At 35.8% G+C, this 18,409-nt stretch overlaps 1 protein-coding gene across 8 annotated transcripts in view; it reads right to left on the bottom strand.

The window, feature by feature from the left end:
* Nucleotides 1–18,409, bottom strand: part of EPHA6 (EPH receptor A6) — a 1,017,309-nt gene that overhangs the window by 885,243 nt on the left and 113,657 nt on the right. For 2 of the 8 annotated variants that reach the window (XM_070071944.1, XM_070071943.1), the window contains one exon: nucleotides 5,841–5,917. The exons of the other annotated variants lie outside the window; for them this stretch is intronic. In XM_070071944.1, the coding sequence (XP_069928045.1) occupies nucleotides 5,841–5,876 (36 nt within the window). In that variant the 5' untranslated portion in view covers nucleotides 5,877–5,917. The remainder of the gene's footprint in view (nucleotides 1–5,840; nucleotides 5,918–18,409) is intronic. 8 annotated transcript variants of the gene reach the window in all.

Here is an 18,409-nt window from a genome sequence, read left to right as displayed (position 1 = left end):
CATTATAAAAGGGTTATATTCTCATTCTCTCTCTCTCTCTCTCTCTCTCTCTCTCTCTCTCTCTCTCTCTGTGTGTGTGTGTGTGTGTGTGTGTGTGTGTGTGCTGGCTGGGATCATAAATAAAGACCTTAAAAAAAGAAAAGAATGACACCATTGACAAAAATGATGTAGTTAAAAAGAACAGAAATTTTTGGAAAATGAATCAAATTTCAAGTACAGTTTATTGGTTTATGTTCAATTCTTACCCCAAAATAATTTGATTCTATTTAAGACAGCTACTTTCTGTTTCAGATAACTTGTGTTCTCTAGCTTTTAGGAATCAAAATTGTAATAGTCTATATTCAGTAGAGGAAAGATAAATGAAGATGGAAAAACATGATTTTAGAAAAATTATATCAAAAAATGTGAAAAGTGCATTTAAATCTGAATTGAATTAGGTAGATTAAGTTTTTAAGTTTTAAATAATACATTTTACTTAATAATAAACTTGCTCAAGTTATACATCAGCCACCAATTACTAGTCTGTAGATTGATTAGAATAACATAGTATTATCAATTTTTTATTTTACATGTTCAGTCTTTTAATGAAAATATTTAAAATATATCAAAGGGTGTAAGTAGTAATATAAAATAAAACTATTTTCTCAGTACTGTTTGAGCAAATGTTAAACTTTGATTTTATTAATTCCATATTTTTTCCCTTCAAAAAATAAATTTTTACAAATACCACTAAAGGTCACTTCCCCTGCTCTGCTTCATGAAGCTGCTTAAAACAATCTGCTATCTTAAAGTTTGTGTGTATTTTTAATATTTTACTAGATATATCTATAATTTTTCTATTTAAGTAAGTATTCTTAAGAATTTAAAGCCCTTATAGCTGGCGCCACAGCTCAGTATGCTAATCCTCCGCCTTCGGCACTGGTACACCAGGTTCTAGTCCCGGTCAGGGCACCGGATTCTGTCCCGGTTGCTCCTCTTCCAGTCCAGCTCTCTGCTGTGGCCCGGGAGGGCAGTGGAGGATGGCCCAAGTGCTTGGGCCCTGCACCTGCATAGGAGACCAGGAGGGGGCACCTGGCTCCTGGCTTTGGATCAGCGTGGTGCACCGGCCTCAGCGGCCATTGTGGGGTGAATCAATGGAAAAGGAAGACCTTTCTCTGTCTCTCTTTCTCTCACTGTCTACTCTGCCTGTCCAAAAAAAAAAAAATCATATTCTTTTTATTAAAATGAGATTAACTATAAAAAGATTATAATGGGGCACTAATGTTCTTGAATAAAAACAATTTAAATGAATAGAAATGACATTCACTTTCTCACCTATAATCACAACATATCAGTTTTTAAAAAATATTTATTTCTGATATTTTAATTTTAATAATATATATTAGATTTATTTAAAAGCTTATAAAATATTTAAGTGTATAATATTTCAAATTATATATGTTAATATTTATAAGGCTAACAATGTAATAGAATAGCCATCATCATTTCCTCTTAAATAGCCTGATTTTCAGATAAAAGTCACAACATGACTAATATATTTTAAGCAAATATACAAAGTGAAACAATACATAAGGCATTCAGAAACACAACATATCACAAGCACAATGGAAATCAGACACTATTTAAGAGAAAAATATTGGTATTTCAATTGGCAATAATTTTTATGTTCTTAAGAATGGGCCAAGGAATTTTACATACAATGGTAATAACCTTTCTGGAACTTACATTATTATGAAGAACTAGACAATTAACTCATCTTAGTAAGAATAAAATATAAGAGAACAAGAAAGCAAGCACTTGTGAAGATTATTTTAGACTGAGAAAAAACATTTTCTAAAAAGTAGCCATTTGAGCAAACAACTCAATGACAGAAGACAGATACATGTGAAAACCTTAGGAAGAAACATCTACAACAGAGAAAAGAACACGTTTAAAGGCAGTTCAAGTAATAGAAGGTCAATATGGTTGGGGCAGAGTGACGCTGGACCTAGTCATTTTGACCCTTTCGAAAAGCTAGTAAATTCTTTGAATTTTCTCTGAGAGTTAAGGGAAGCTACTGGCAGTTTTAAGCAAATCAGCAATACAATCTAATTTTAAACAATCACTGTGGCTACAATGAGGAGTATAGGACAAGAAACAGAAAAGGAGAAAGACCAATAGCAATCTTTTGTAAGGCTAGGTCAAATGTATTAATGGTTAAGATATTAGGAATAGTAAAATTGAAGCCATGTTCAGAAAACAGAATGGGATCAATGCTGACTCCAGATTTGTATTTCTATGAATATGCTGAAGGCATACCTAGCACAATCAGGAACAATGCAAAACTAAGAAAACTTAGACTGTTCACTCATTTTAAGGACTTTACTGGCATTCAGAGTCATTCAGAAAGACAATGCACCTTTCACACAGTATTGTCCAAGAGCAAACAAGATATTCACAACATCAGGTGGAAAGGTATAAATTTAGATTACATCTAGGCCAACTCCAACATCCTATGACTGAAGAAATAAATACATTCCTAGAGGGGTGGGAGCTGTGGTGCAGTAGGTTAACGTCCTGGCCTGAAGTGCCAGCATCCCATATGGGCGCCTGGTTCAAGGCCTGGCTGCTTCACTTCTGATCCAGCTCTCTGCTATGGCCTGGGAAAACAAAGATGGCCCAAGTCTTTGGGCCCCTGCACCCCACATGGGAGACCTGGAAGAAGCTCCTGGTTTCGGATTGGCGCAGCTCCAGCCGTTGAGGCCATCAGGGGAGTGAACCATCAGATGGAAGACCTCTCTCTCTCTCTCTCTCTCTGCCTCTCCTCTAACTCTGACTTTGAAATAAATAAATAAATCTTTTAAAAAATATATTTCTAGAAGCACATAAGACCATGCTGAAGGTCGAAGATAACTTCAGTAGCAAGGCCAGAGTAGTGTGTTACGAAAGTTAAAGTTCTAGAGGCTCACATAAGTATAAATGTTGAGTTACGCAGCTCACTGAGTATTTTTAGATTTGGCTTCATTAATGATTTAGTTAATAAATACAAGTTAATTTACACAGAAAGTACAATGATCAGTTATCTGACAACCAAATTGCAAGGAGGTAAAACCTGCATGGATTCATAAATGATCCAGTATATATACATATTGCCATGCCAATTAAAAATTTCATATCATAATAAAAAACAAAAATTCAATAATAAAAAGATAGCAAAAAAATTCAACCAACTAGTATTAAAAGATGTTATTTACAAAATTCACTGTTGTTAATTTATGCTAGAATTTTCATGGGTTTGTTTTTGAAAACTGTTTCAAAAATTATGAGTCTGCTGGACTAATTAGACAATAAAACGTTACTCTTTTCTTAATTACCTGAGAGTTATGTCCAAATAATCCTCATTTACAATAACTCTCTAGGTTTGAAAACTAATTCTCTAAAGATTGAAAATGACACTTAACCTCTGTCTCAAACTCTACAAACTATTTTGTTTTAAAGATAAGGATACAGCCAAAATAACTAATTAAATTAACATAATAAAACATACTTTCTATAAAAGATCTGTAAGTTATATCTCTCTATATCTGCTGCTAATACCCTAAATACCATAATTCTCACTAACTGAATCAATATAAAGCAAAAGAAACCTTTCACTCCTGTTCGGTTTTTTCACAACTACTTCAATTACTTTATAAATCTTTGAAAGCTATTTCCAGCTCATAGTAGATTAACTCTAACAAAGCGATCCCCTTAACACCAGATTACGATGACTCCTTCATCTCACAGTCCCTCCAAATAAATCCTAACAGCTTTTTCTTTCAAAGTCTCAACAGTTTACAATAATAAGAACACAGAGAAAATTGCTTTCTTTATTGAAAGTTTTTAGAAGGAACTCACTACTTTCTTTACAGCAATTCTCATCCAGCCAACTCTTGCACTCAGTTGCCCCTAGATTCTACTCCAATCCATTGACTCCTTCAGTTAACAATGGTTATATATTGTTAAATACATAGAACATATCCCAGAATAGAAAATGAAAACTAGTAAAATCTGAATTTTTAAAGCATGAGGAAATATCATTTTACCCTGACCTCAGGTGAGAACTAATAATAAGTTATCCAAGCTTGTAAAATGAGAAAGAAACAATATAAAATTCATGCTTATAACGCCGTTTACAAACAAGTCAGTATTTCCATTTTGTCACACTTTATCATTAACAAGAGGACATAGTAAATATATGGTGAAATATTTGAAACATTTTCAAAACATAGTCATTCAGTTTTATTACTGTGAGATTGACAAAAGTATCAATTAAAAAAGTAAACAGAGCTAAATAGATCTGCAAAGTAGAATTGTAAACAAACACGAATATGGACTCATAAATAAGAATATACTAAAAAGTATATTTTAGCTTATTTGTCTGAATGGTACCATGAACTCTGGCAATTTCCCAAGGTTGCATATTTAAGAAATCATTAGAATATGAACTGCATATGAGTTTCGGGAGAAATTACCACATAGCTTAAAATCAACAATTAAATATCCATATATTTTCCAAAAGTCAAATTTAAAAAATGTCTTATATCTTTTTTATAACTTGACAATCTTTTACTAAATATTAAGGATGCTAAAATTATTAGTGTCTGCAAAAGAGATGCATACAAAAGAGACAATATCAATGCAGACAAAATGAAAGCATATGACAATTATAAATCAAAAAAGAGAAATATCAAAATGAATTTTTCCCTGGTTATCAACAACAGATAACGATCTAGATATAGCTAGAGGACACCAGAAGTTTGAAAGTTTTCAATCATCCTATTGAACAGATAATCACAATAATCAGAAAAAAAGTAAACTTTTATTCCACAGAGGTATATAACAAGTTATCACAGTCTCCTGAAAATAATATGAGCATGAGAAGTAAGAAATAAGGTAAAATTCTTAATTGGCTTATCTTAAAACGCTGAGATTCAACAAATGGTTACTGTTTAAGAGAAATTTTCAAGAAAGTGCTAAGCATGTCTTAATGAATGAGATAACAAATATCAGTCATGTCCATTATTTATAATTTTTAAAATGTTTTTACAGATCCTTTCATTATGACCTCCCTTAGTTATCTCATTGAGGGAGCAGGATAAGTGTTAAGAAGTTATCTCATCAAAGAACAGGATGAGTGGTAGGAAGTCATCCTTTATAAATGCCAACTTGGGGGCAACTTTGGTCCATTTTTATTTTCTCTATACCCAAGTCCTTTCTTTGTAGTCCACTGCTTCCATTCAGATTTCAGATATCATTCATCTGGAAATCAGTGATTTAGAAACCTAGACTCAATAATATTTTCTTTACAAAACTTTGCATTACCTCTTCTATTTTCTTTTTTCCCAGATCCTGATCTCTTCTGTTTATTTCCAGTAGCCCAAATTCTACACTACCTTTCTGTACTCTAATCTTAACTTTAGAGAGAAAAATGGTGAAAGTGAAAACTTTTTACCTCTTATAATAGCTACCATCAGATTTTGCTGATCCTATGTAGTCTCATGGGCCACATCAAGCAAATAGTAAATTAAGGCAAAGAGAAAATCACAAGGCTGGAAATTGTGGGAAAAGGTGCAAAGACAAAGAGCTATTATAAATCAGATATGACAGGGCATAAGGCTATATGGCTTGTCAAGATGTCTTAAATGGAAGAGCTGCGATACAAAGTGTTCCTTGCTGGCAGAAATTCAATGAGTACAAAAGTGAGACACGAGGCTCCTGATGCATTGGAGGCCAGGTATCAGAACAAAGTGAATAGGATTCCAAGAGTAAAGAAACTGAGAATCAAGGAAGACAAAAGCCTGGGCTCAAGTGAAACTTACCAAAGATGGCTGACACTTCACCCAGTTCTCATACATAGTTGGTCTCAGAACAAAGTGGAAATCTGAGACTGCAGGATCTGCAGAAAGACAAGTAAAAACAAAGAGAGAGAGAGAGAAAGGGACAGTAGGGGGAATGGAAGTTATCTTAACTCCTACTTCTCTCTTTTGCAAGTATGCTTTTGATTTCTTGATAAATGAAATATGGATAATTCTGTTTTTCCACAAAATAAAATACATCATTTTGATAATTCACTGAATTTCCCAGTGAATTCTCAATATGATCTATACTGAGACCTATTGCACTCAGATTGTATAAGATGTAAGATAATTTTTAAAGTAAAGGTCATTTTCATAATTTTGAGTTCTGAGCTACAAATGCATACATACACATGAATGATGCATACACTGTGTGCACACATACACACGTTCTTCTATTTTAAAATACATACTTAAAAATAATTCGAATTTAAAAACCCACAAATTATGAGTTCTGCAAACTGTAGATAGTCTATAAGAAAATTCAGCAGTAGGCTATGAATTTGCTGTTTAAAATATCTATATTTGGTAAATTAACACCAATACCTCTGCTCTCACATCGGAACAGAATGTCATTCCTGGGAATTCCAAAAATAGTCAGAAACACCTGAGGAGAATAATTATTAGTCTTAAGTTACTAGGTTTTCCTAGAAATTAAAAACTTTTCCACAAGTGACAACACACATGAGATACATGTATTATGGTATATTGACCATTCCAGAAGTCAGTGATATTGAATTATGAAACATTTAGCTTGTTTTAGATAACATTTATGGCTTTTATCTTAATTTTACATTAATTTTCTTTGCAGAAAATATATGTATATTTGTACATAATTAGAAAAATTCAGGATGATGAAAGATTAAGAGCCATAATAATTCTGATCATAAAACTTATGACCAAAGGGACCAGTGCTGTGGCGCAGTGGGTAAAGCCACTGCCTGCAGTGATGACAACCAATTTGGACACTGGTTCAAGTCCTGGATGCTCCACTTCTGATTCAGCTCCTATTAATGAACCTGACAAGGCAACAGAAGATGGCCTAAGTCCTTGGGCCCAAGCACCCACACTGGAGAAACAAATGAATCTCCTAGCTTCAGACTGGCCCAGCCCTGGCCATTATGGCCATTTGGGGGAATGAATCAATGGATGGAAGACCTCTCTCCCTCCTTCCTACCCTCTTAGCCTCTCTCTTTCTTTCTCTTTCTGCCTTTGCCTTGCCCACCCTGTAACTCTTTGAAACAAATAGTAAAACTTTAAAAAAAATAACCAAAAAAGACAAAGGAGGAATCTTCTATGTCCTACTTAAAATAATTATAAAACACAATATTCATGAGAAATTAGATCTTTATTCACAAAGCACTAAACATCTTAAGAACTTGTAGTTTCTAATAGACCCATGGCATTAAAAAGGATCAATAACTTTTTTTTAACTTTTATTTAATGAATATAAATTTCCAAAGTACAGCTTATGGATTACAATGCCCCCCCCATACCTTCCCTCCCACCCACAACGCTGCCCTTTCCCGCTCTCTCTCCCCTTCCATTCACATCAAGATTCATTTTCGATTCTCTTTATATACAGAAGATTAGTTTAGCATATATTAAGTAAAGCTTACAACAGTTTGCATCCACACAGAAACACAAAGTGTAAAATACTGTTTGAGTACTAGTTATAACATTAAATCACAATGTACAGCATATTAAGGACAGAGATCCTACATGAGGAGTAAGTGCACGATGACTCCTCTTGTTGACTTAACAAATTGACACTCTTGTTTATGGTATCAGTAATCACCCTAGGCTCTTGACATGAGTTTCCAAGGCTATGGAAGCCTTTTGAGTTCACTGACTCTGATCATATTTAGACAAGGTCATAGAGTGGAAGTTCTCTCCTCCCTTCAGAGAAAGGTACCTCCTTCTTTGATGACCTGTTCTTTCCACTGGGATCTCACTCGCGGATATCTTTCATTTAGGACATTTTTTTTTCCCAGAGTGTCTTGGATTTCCATGCCTGAAATACTCTCATGGGCTCTTCAGCTGGATCCGCATGCCTTAAGGGGTGATTCTGAGGCCAGAGTGCTGTTTAGGACATCTGCCATTCTATGAGTCTGCTGTGTATCTCGCTTCCCAAGTTGGATCGTTCTCTCCCTTTTTTATTCTATCAGTTAGTATTTGCAGACACTAGTCTTGTTTATGTGATCCCTTTGACTCTTAGTCCTAACATTATGATCAATTGTGAACAGAAATTGATCACTTGGACTAGTGAGATGGCATGGATATAAGCCACCTTGATGGGATTGAATTGGAATCCCCTGGTATGTTTTTTTTTTTTTTTCTTTTTTGACAGGCAGAGTGCACAGTGAGAGAGAGAGACAGAGAGAAAGGTCTTCCTTTGCCATTGGTTCACCCACCAATGGCTGCTTCGGCTGGCGCGCTGTGGCCGGCGCACTGCGCTAATCCGATGACAGGAGCCAGGTACTTATCCTGGTCTCCCATGGGGTGCAGAGCCCAAGCAGTTGGGCCATCCTCCACTGCACTCCCTGGCCACAGCAGAGAGCTGGCCTGGAAGAGGGGCAACCGGGACAGAATCCGGCGCCCTGACCGGGACTAGAACCCGGTGTGCCGGCAAGCAAGGCGGGGGATTGGCCTAGTGAGCTGCGGCGCAGGCCTTCCTGGTATATTTCTAACTCTAACGTTTGGGGCAAGTCAGCTTGAGCATGTCCCGAATTGCCCATCTCTTCCCTCTCTTATTCCCACTCTTATATCTAACAGAGATCACTTTTCAGTTAAGTTTCAACACTTAAGAATAACTGTGTATTGATTACAGTATTCAACCAAAAGTATTAAGCAGAACAAACAAACAAAAAATATTAAGAGGAATAATGTATTAAGTTGCTCAACAGTCAGGGCAAGGGCTGATCAAGTCACTGTTTCTCACAGTGTTCATTACACTTTAACAGGTTTCCTTTTTGGTGCTCGGTTAGTTGTCACCGGTCAGGGAGAACATATGATATTTGTCCCTTTGGGATGGGCTTATTTCACTCAGCATAATGTTTTCCAGATGCCTAACAGGGATCACTTTTCAGTTAAAATTTAAACACCTAAGAATAATTGTGTGTTAATTACAGAGTTCAACCAATACTACTAAACAAAAAAAAATACTAAAATGGATAAAGTATTACTTTGTACATCAACCGTCAGGACAAGAGCTGATCAAGTTACTGTTTCTCATAGTGTCCATTTCACTTCAACAGGTTTCCACTTTGGGGCTCAGTTAGTAGTCGCCAATCAGGGAGAACATATGATATTTGTTGCTTTGGGACTGGCTTAGTTCACTCAGCATGATGTTTTCCAGGTTCCTCTATCTTGTTGCAAATGACCGGGTTCATTGTTTTTGACTGCTGTATAGTATTCTATAGAGTACATGTCCCATAATTTCTTTATCCAGTCTACTGTTGATGGGCATTTGGGTTGGTTCCAGCTCTTAGCTATGGTGAATTGAGCTGCAATAAACGTTAATGTGCAGACAGCTTGTTTGTTTGCCAATTTAATTTCCTTTGGGTAAATTCCAAGGAGTGGGATGGCTGGGTTGTAGGGTAGGGTTATATTCAGGTTTCTGAGGAATCTCCAGACTGACTTCCATAGTGGTTTAACCAGTTTGCATTTCCACCTACAGTTGGTTAGTGTCCCTTTATCCCCACATCCTCTCCAGCATCTATTGTTGGTAGATTTCTGAATGTGAGCCATTCTAACTGGGGTGAAGCGAAACCTCACTGTGGTTTTGATTTGCATTTCCCTGACTGCTAGTGATCGTGAGCATTTTTTCCTGTGTCTGTTGGCCATTTGGATTTCCTCTTTTGAAAAATGTCTATTGAGGTCCTTGGCCCATCTCTTAAGTGGGTTGTTTGTTTTGATGTTGTGGAGTTTCTTGATTTCTTTGTAGATTCTGGTTATCAACCCTTTATCAGTTGCATAATTTGCAAATATTTTTTCCCATTCCGTAGGTTGCCTCTTCACTTTCCTGACTGTTTCTTTTGAAGTACAGAAACTTCTCAATTTGATGCAATCCCAAATGTTAATTTTGGCTTTGACTCCCTGTGCTTCTGGGGTATTTTCCAAGAAATCAACAGGATTGAATCCAAAAAAAATTATAAAAAATCAGCCAAGCGAGAAGCTGGTTTTTTGAAAAAATAAACAATATTGACACCCCATTGGCCCAACTAACTAAAAAAAGAAGAGAAAAGACCCAAATCAATAAAATCAGAGATGAAAATGGAAACGTAAAAACAGACACCACAGAAATAAAAAGAATCATCAGAAATTACTACAAGGACTTGTATGCCAGCAAACAGGGAAATCTATCAGAAATGGACATATTCCTGGACACATGCAACTTACCTAAATTGAACCAGGAAGACACCGAAAACCTAAACAGACCCATAACTGAGACAGAAATTGACACAGTAATAAAGGCCCTCCCAACAAAGAAAAGCCCAGGACCAGATGGATTCACTGCTGAATTCTACCAGACATTTAAAGAAGAACTAACTCCAATTCTTCTCAAACTATTCAGAACAATCAAAAAAGAGAAAATCCTCCAAAATTCTTTCTTGAAGCTAGTATCACCTTAATTCCTAAGCCAGAAAAAGATGCAGCATTGAAAGAGAATTACAGACCAATATTCCTGATGAACATAGATGAACATAGAATAGAATGCAACACATCAGAAAGATCATCCACCCAGACCAAGTGGGATTTATCCCTGGTATGCAGGGATGGTTCAATGTGTGCAAAACAATCAATGTGATACACCACATTAACAGACTGCAGAAGAAAAACCATATGATTATCTCAATAGATGCCGAGAAAGCATTTGATAAAATACAACACCCTTTCATGATGAAAACTCTAAGCAAACTGGGTATGGAAGGAGCATTCCTCAATACAATCAAAGCAATTCATGAAAAACCCATGACCAATATCCTGTTTGAATGGGGAAATGCTGGAAGCATTTCCACTGAGATCTGGTACCAGACAGGGATGCCCACTCTCACCACTGCTATTCAATATAGTTCTGGAAGTTTTAGCCAGAGCTATTAGGCAAGAAAAAGAAATTAAAGGGATACAAATTGGGAAGGAAGAACTCAAACTATCCCTCTTTGCAGATGATATGATTCTTTTTAGGGGATCCAAAATACTTTACTAAGAGACTATTGGAATTCATAGAAGAATTTGGCAAAGTAGCAGGATATAAAATCAATGCACAAAAATCAACAGCCTTTGTATACACAGGCAATGCCACGGCTGAGGAAGAACTTTTAAGATCAATCCCATTCACAATAGCTACAAAAACAATCAAATACCTTGGAATAAACTTAACCAAGGACGTTAAGGATCTCTACGATGAAAATTACAAAACCTTAAAGAAAGAAATAGAAGAGGATACCAAAAAATGGAAAAATCTTCCATGCTCGTGGATTTTAAGAATCAGTATCATCAAAATGTCCATTCTCCCAAAAGCAATATATACATTCAATGCAATACCATTCAAGATACCGAAGACCTTCTTCTCAGATCTGGAAAAAATGATGCTGAAATTTATATGGAGACACAGGAGACCTCGAATAGCTAAAGCAATCTTGTACATCAAAAACAAAGCTGGAGGCATCACAATAACAGATTTCAGGACATACTACAGGGCAGTTGTTATCAAAACAGCATGGTACTGGTACAGAAACAGATGGATAGACCAATGGAACAGAATAGAAACACCAGAAATCAATCCAAACATCTACAGCCAACTTATATTTGATCAAGGATCCAAAACTAATTCCTGGAGCAAGGACAGTCTATTCAATAAATGGTGCTGGGAAAATTGGATTTCCACGTGCAGAATCATGAAGCAAGACCCCTACCTTTCACCTTACACAAAAATTCACTCATCATGGATTAAAGACTTAAATCTATGACCCGACACAATCAAATTATTAGAGATCATTGGAGAAACCCTGCAAGATATAGGTACTGGCAAAGACTTCTTGGACAAAGGATCAAAAACTTAGTGACCCTCTATTTATAGTATCATAAGTATATTAAATTAAGTTTGTACATAGAATTTTAAATAACCTTTCTTTGTTACCACTGTTATTTCCCCCAACTCCAGCACCACTTCACCATCAGTGAACCTCTTACCTCATTTCTTTATTTACTTATATTTTCCGATTAGTTATTACCAGTCTATAACAATTTATATATACACAATTATTGTCTTTCTTTCTCTGTTAAAATGTAAGTACCACAGAGACAGAAGCTTTGTTTTGTTTGCTTTTGAGTTCCTAATGCCTAAAATGAACTGTAGGAAATGTATACCTGCTAAATACAAGCATAAAATTTGTAGCTGGAACTTTTAAAGAGCTTTGCTCTATGTGACTTTGTTAAGACTTGTCAAGGAGAAACACTGCTGGCCGATAGAGTAGGAAAAGGAAAGGCATTTTCCCTCACTTCAACTTCTGGCTCTACCAGAAGCAGGAGTAGTTCTGCAATCTCAGAAGCAGAATGCTCACTGACTTTTGTTCTAGCAACACAGGCACATTAAGCTATATATGGACTCCAGAAATGCCTAAAGTGAGTCCAGGAGCTTCAGCCAGAAGTGCGCTCCAGGATTCTCACCACATCATTAAGTGTGTGGCTCCTGGTTTGCTGAAAAATGGAGAGCCAGTAGTTTCAGTATCAGAAGTGGTCACCACAGCATTCCATCTCAAGCCTCTGGGTAATCACTTTCCTTTTGTCCCTCCAGCCCTAGAGGGTAATAGCAGTTTTCTGCAATAAATTATTTTTATTTATATATACTCCACCTTTTATTTAACCTCCCATTCTTTTTTTAACAAAAGATTTATTTATTTGTTTGTTTGAGAGCAGAGTTACAGATAGAGAGAGGGAGAGACAGAGAGGTCTTCCATCCACTGGTCAATACTTTGGACAAGATTTCCTGTTTTAAATCCCTGTCTGAATGAATCAGGCATATTTTTATTGTACTGATTAGTTAACACTTATGCACTGTTTACAAATAACTTTCTGCCTAATATTTGCCCAATTTAATAGCAACTATGCTCACATTTTACAATACAGCAATTCCACAAGATATTAAACTATGTCAAGAAGTCAACACTGTCCTTTCAATGGTTTTGTCCTATCTTTTCATTATTTTTCTCATGCATAATGTGATATATTAAATTAGAATATGTTTTGTAAAAGACATAATTCATCCACCCTCTGCAGTAAGCCACAATGAAGTGGCTTGTTTTGAGAATACAAGATAAAAAATATCTGAGGAAATATTCCACCTTTCTTTCCCTACTACATATTACACATATTAATAAATGTTTGACAAAACAGTAGCACCCATATCCAAAGAGTTTATATTACCACTTTTTCTATGACTTACTAGATAGCAATTAATGGTGACTTGAACACTCTTAAAAACCACCACGATACTTTGAGAATCTGACTCAGAAATCGAAGTTGAGTTACCTTGTTCTCCTTGGCAACAGGAAATTTATAAAACACTCCCCCTCTCCATTTTTTTTCCCTAGGGTCAAGATACCATTCTCATTCATTTGACCAGATATGAAAGCTGCTGTCCCTTCATTATAAATTAAAGTTTAAGCCATGCTGGTTCATCTTTATTCTGTTATCACAATCAATATTTTGATAATTCTATCCATGTGTGGAGATCCAAAAAATTGTTTTTAAATATTTTTAAATTAAATAAGTACATGAATACATATCATAAAATTCTATTACTACTTTATTTTTTTAACTTTTATTTAATGAATATAAATTTCCAAAGTACAGTTTATGGATTACAATGGCATTTCCACCCCATAACTTCCCTCCCATCCACAAGCCTCCCCTCTCCTACTCCCTCTCCTCTTCCATTCACATCAAGATTCATTTTCGATTCTCTTTATATACAGAAGATCAGTTTAGCATATATTAAGTAAAGCTTTCAACAGTTTGCATCCACACAGAAACACAAAGTGTAAAATACTGTTTGAGTACTAGTTATAACATTAAATCACAATGTACAGCACATTAAGGACAGAGATCCTACATGAGGAGTAAGTGCACGATGACTCCTCTTGTTGACTTAACAAACTGACATTCTTATTAATGGCGTCAGTAATCACCTGAGGCTCTTGTCAAGAGTTGTCAAGGCTATGGAAGCCTTTTGAGTTCACCAACTCTGATCATATTTAGACAAGGTCATAGTCAGAGTGGAAGTTCTCTCCTCCCTTCAGAGAAAGGTACCTCCTTCTTTGATGACCTGTTCTTTCCACTGGGATCTCACTCGCGGAGATCTTTCATTTAGGACATTTTTTTTTTTTTGACAAAATGTCTTCGCTTTCCATGCCTGAAACACTCTCATGGGCTCTTCAGCTGGATCTGAATGCCTTAGGGGGGGATTCTGAGGCCAGAGTGCTGTTTAGGACATCTGCCATTCTATGAGTCTGCTGTGTATCTCGCTTCCCATGTTGGATCGTTCTCTCCCCTTTTTTTTTTATTCTATCAGTTAGTATTTGCAGACACCAATCTTGTTTGTGTGATCCTTTTGACTCTTAGTCCTATCATTATGATCAATTGTGAACAGAAATTGATCACTTGGACTAGTGAGATGGCATGGATACATGCCACCTTAATGGGACTGAATTGGAATCCCCTGGCACGTTTCTAACTTTACCATTTGGGGCAAGTCAGATTGAGCCCGTCCCAAATTGTACATCTCTTCCCTCTCTTATTCCCACTCTTATATTTAACAGGAATCACTTTTCAGTTAAGTTTCAACACTTAAGGATATTTGTGTATTAATTATAGAGTTCAATCAATAGTATTAAATAGAACAAAAAAAACTGAAAGGGATAAAGTATTAAGTTGTTCATCAACAGTCAGGGCAAGGGCTGATCAAGTCACTGTTTCTCATAGTGTCCATTTCACTTCAACAGGTTTCCTTTTTGGCCCTATTAGTTGTCACTGATCAGGGAGAACATACGATATTTGTCCCTTTGGGACTGGCTTAGTTCACTCAGCATGATGTTTTCCAGGTTCCTCCATTTTGTTGCAAATGACCGGATTTCATTTTTTTTACTGCTGTATAGTATTCTATAGAATACATATCCCATATTTTCTTTATCCAGTCTACTGTTGATGCATTTAGGTTGATTCCAGGTCTTAGCTATGGTGAATTGAGCTACAATAAATATTAAGTGCAGACAGCTTGTTTGTTTGCCAATTTCATTTCCTTTGGGTAAATTCCAAGGAGTAGGATTGCTGGGTTGTATGCTAGGGTTATATTCAGGTTTCTGAGGAATCTCCAGACTGACTTCCATAGTGGCTTGACCAGTTTGCATTCCCACCAACAATGGTTTAGTGTCTCTTTTTCCCCACATCCTCCACAGCATCTGTTGTTCGTAGATTTCTGAATGTGAGCCATTCTAACTGGGGTGAAGCGAAACCTCACTGTGGTTTTGATTTGCATTTCCCTGATTGCTAGTGATCTTGAGCATTTTTTCATGTGCCTGTTGGCCATTTGGATTTCCTCTTTTGAAAAATGTCTATTGAGGTCCTTGGCCCATCTCTTAAGTGGGTTGTTTGTTTTGATGTTATGGAGTTTCTTGATCTCTGTAGATTCTGGTTATTAACCCTTTATCTGTTGCATAGTTTGTAAATATTTTTTCCCATTCTGTTGGTTGACTCTTCACTCTCCTGTTTCTTTTGAAGTACAGAAACTTCTCAATTTGATGCAATCCCAATTGTTAATTTTTCTTTGACTGCCTGTGCCTCCGGGGTCTTTTCCAAGAAGATTTGCTGCTGCCGATATCTTGCAGGGTTTCTCCAATGTTCTCTAATAATTTGATGGTGTCGAGTCATAGATTTAGATCTTTAATCCATGTTGAGTGGATTTTTGTGTAAGGTGTAAGGTAGGGGTCTTGAATAGAAGTCTTCATCACTCTAATTCAATCATGAATCCAGGAACTGATCTGATTACCAAAATACAGGTATAACCATATATTTTTCTATGACTGTATGTATGTATGTTAGACCTATATATAAAGTCCCAATAATCTTTGTTGGTATTGTTTTTATAAAAGTAAGATTATATTATATATGCAGTCTGGAAGTAAATTTTTTCATGTAAATACAGTCATACATCATGGTTAATCACACAATCCTGCATAAAATAACTCTACCCAATATTCCTTTCTTTTGACAGCCATATAGAAACTGTTTCCTCAATATACTGCTCAACTGCCTGTACCTGCTGCAGCCAAATGTGTAGCTCTAAACAACAGTGATCACTACACTTCCTGACCAGTGATGAAATCGCATTTGTATACAACCTTTGGCCTGTTATGTTAATATATTTTAGGTCAAAGTTTCAGAATGAGGCAATTTATGGATATTCCAATTTTGCTTTTTTATATACAAACCACAGATTTTGCACAATACCTACAGCACTCAGTAATGATGCCATTAATCATTTGTCCTTTGAAATGTTTCCTAATGTCCTCCCTTTCATAACAAGCTATTCTTTGAAATCAGTCTTTGAAGGACCATGACTGACAGAGACAAATAAGATGCTTAATCGCATTGGCACATGCCAGAGTCTATTCCTGTGGCAAAACACTCTGCAAAGCTTCTTACTAAGTTACAATCTGTAAAATAATGATGAATTTTCAAAGTCAAACATCTCTTTTATGCTTGCTGTCACAGTCATATTCTCTGGTCCTCAAAAGCCACTCTGTTTTATTTCTCATTTCCTTTTATATTCACTGTTTTCACCATCTTCCTTTTTTCTCTATTTTGGCTTATGCTTTTTTTTGTTTTTTTTTTTTTGTTTTTTTGTTTTTTTTTTTTACTTCTTATAATAATAAAGACTGGAAAACACATTTCTGAAATACTTATCTTTTCATATATTCTAATGAGATTCAATGTCTATCTTATATAATTAAATTTGCAGCTTTTACATTTAAAATTTCTAAAAAGAAAATTCTGATATTTTTCCCAAGAGTTGTCACCAATATTTAATAAACTTTTAAAAGAATAGCCATGTATTTGAAGGGCAGAGTGATAAAGAGAAAGAGAACTTCTAACCACTGGGTTACTCCCCAAAGAGCCACAAATGCCAGGGCAAGGCCAAGCCGAAACCAGAGGCCTGGAACTTCATTAGGTCTCCCACCTGTAGGACAATGGTCTACGCACTTGGACTAGACAAATTAGAAGTAACACAGCTGGGACTCAAACAGGTGCCCTGATAAGGGATGCCAGTATGTCAGGCACTTGCTTAATCTGTTGTGCCACAATGCAGGCCCTCAAAATAAACTTTAAGTCTACTTTCAGAAGACTTTCAATGTTATTTTCATGCTTTTCAGAAACATTTAATTTTATTCGTAGAAATCTAAGCAACTGTGAGAATATGACACATTAAGAATAAAATTTTACTCATTATATATAAATTTTAAATTAAACAAGCAGTAACTTTTATATTTTCACCGAAATTGCGTATGTAGTCCCCCCGCCCCCCGCTATGAGGGATTTTGAAAAACAGATAACACCAATTTACACAGACATCTCAATTGATTAGTGCTTCACATCAGTTCAATGACTGTGAAACATCAACATGACTGAGAAGTTATATCTAATGATTACTTTTTTCTATGTTGAGACACAACTATTCCAATGACGAGTAAAAAGATCAGAAAATTGATATCAACTTACAGGATAAATGCTCTGCTTATATCTACTGTGCCAGAGTTAATTATTGACAATTCCTACTTCAATCACAAAAAGCAACCATTGTATAATAGCTTGCTTTAACTTCCCATCATTCCCAGTATAGAACAGACCAAGCCTCACAAAGAATCTTTACTAATATTTATATGTTTAACTCTCCTTGGCTCTGCAAGTACTCCTTGAAGAAAATTGAAGAAAATTAGAATGATGCCACTAAAGGCCTAGTGATGCCAAGCGTTGCTGACAAACACTAAAAGCTTAGAAGAGAGGAGGAAGGTTTCTTTCACAGAGACTTCAGAGGGAGCATGGCCTTGCAATAGTTTAATATCAGACTTCTGGCCTTCAGAGTTGTCAAACAATAAATTCTAGATGTTTTAAGGCAACAATTTTATTGCAATTTGCCTAAAAACAGAATACTAATACATATCATAATATATATGTAATAATCCCTATTTAGGTTACAATTTTAACTAGTATGATGACTTGCTAACATTATTTATGAATCACATTAGTAACATTTATACACAGAGAGCCATAGGTCATACATTTTTTAAGTAATTTATGAATGGGAAAATACTGGGAATAAAAGAATTCTTTCAAATATTGAGGGAAAACTTTTGACCTCACAAATGAGATAACAGTAGCTGAGGTAAGGACGATGGCAGGAAGATACTACTGAAGTTTTAAAACTATCCTTTTTCTATTATTTATCCTGACAGATTTCTTTGATCAGCTATGTT

The sequence above is a fragment of the Oryctolagus cuniculus genome, chromosome 4, assembly GCF_964237555.1.
Source record: "Oryctolagus cuniculus chromosome 4, mOryCun1.1, whole genome shotgun sequence".
Classification (NCBI taxonomy): Eukaryota; Metazoa; Chordata; class Mammalia; order Lagomorpha; family Leporidae; genus Oryctolagus; species Oryctolagus cuniculus.
The sequence above is the reverse complement of the archived record's forward strand: the minus strand, read 5'-3'. Positions and strand labels throughout refer to the sequence as shown.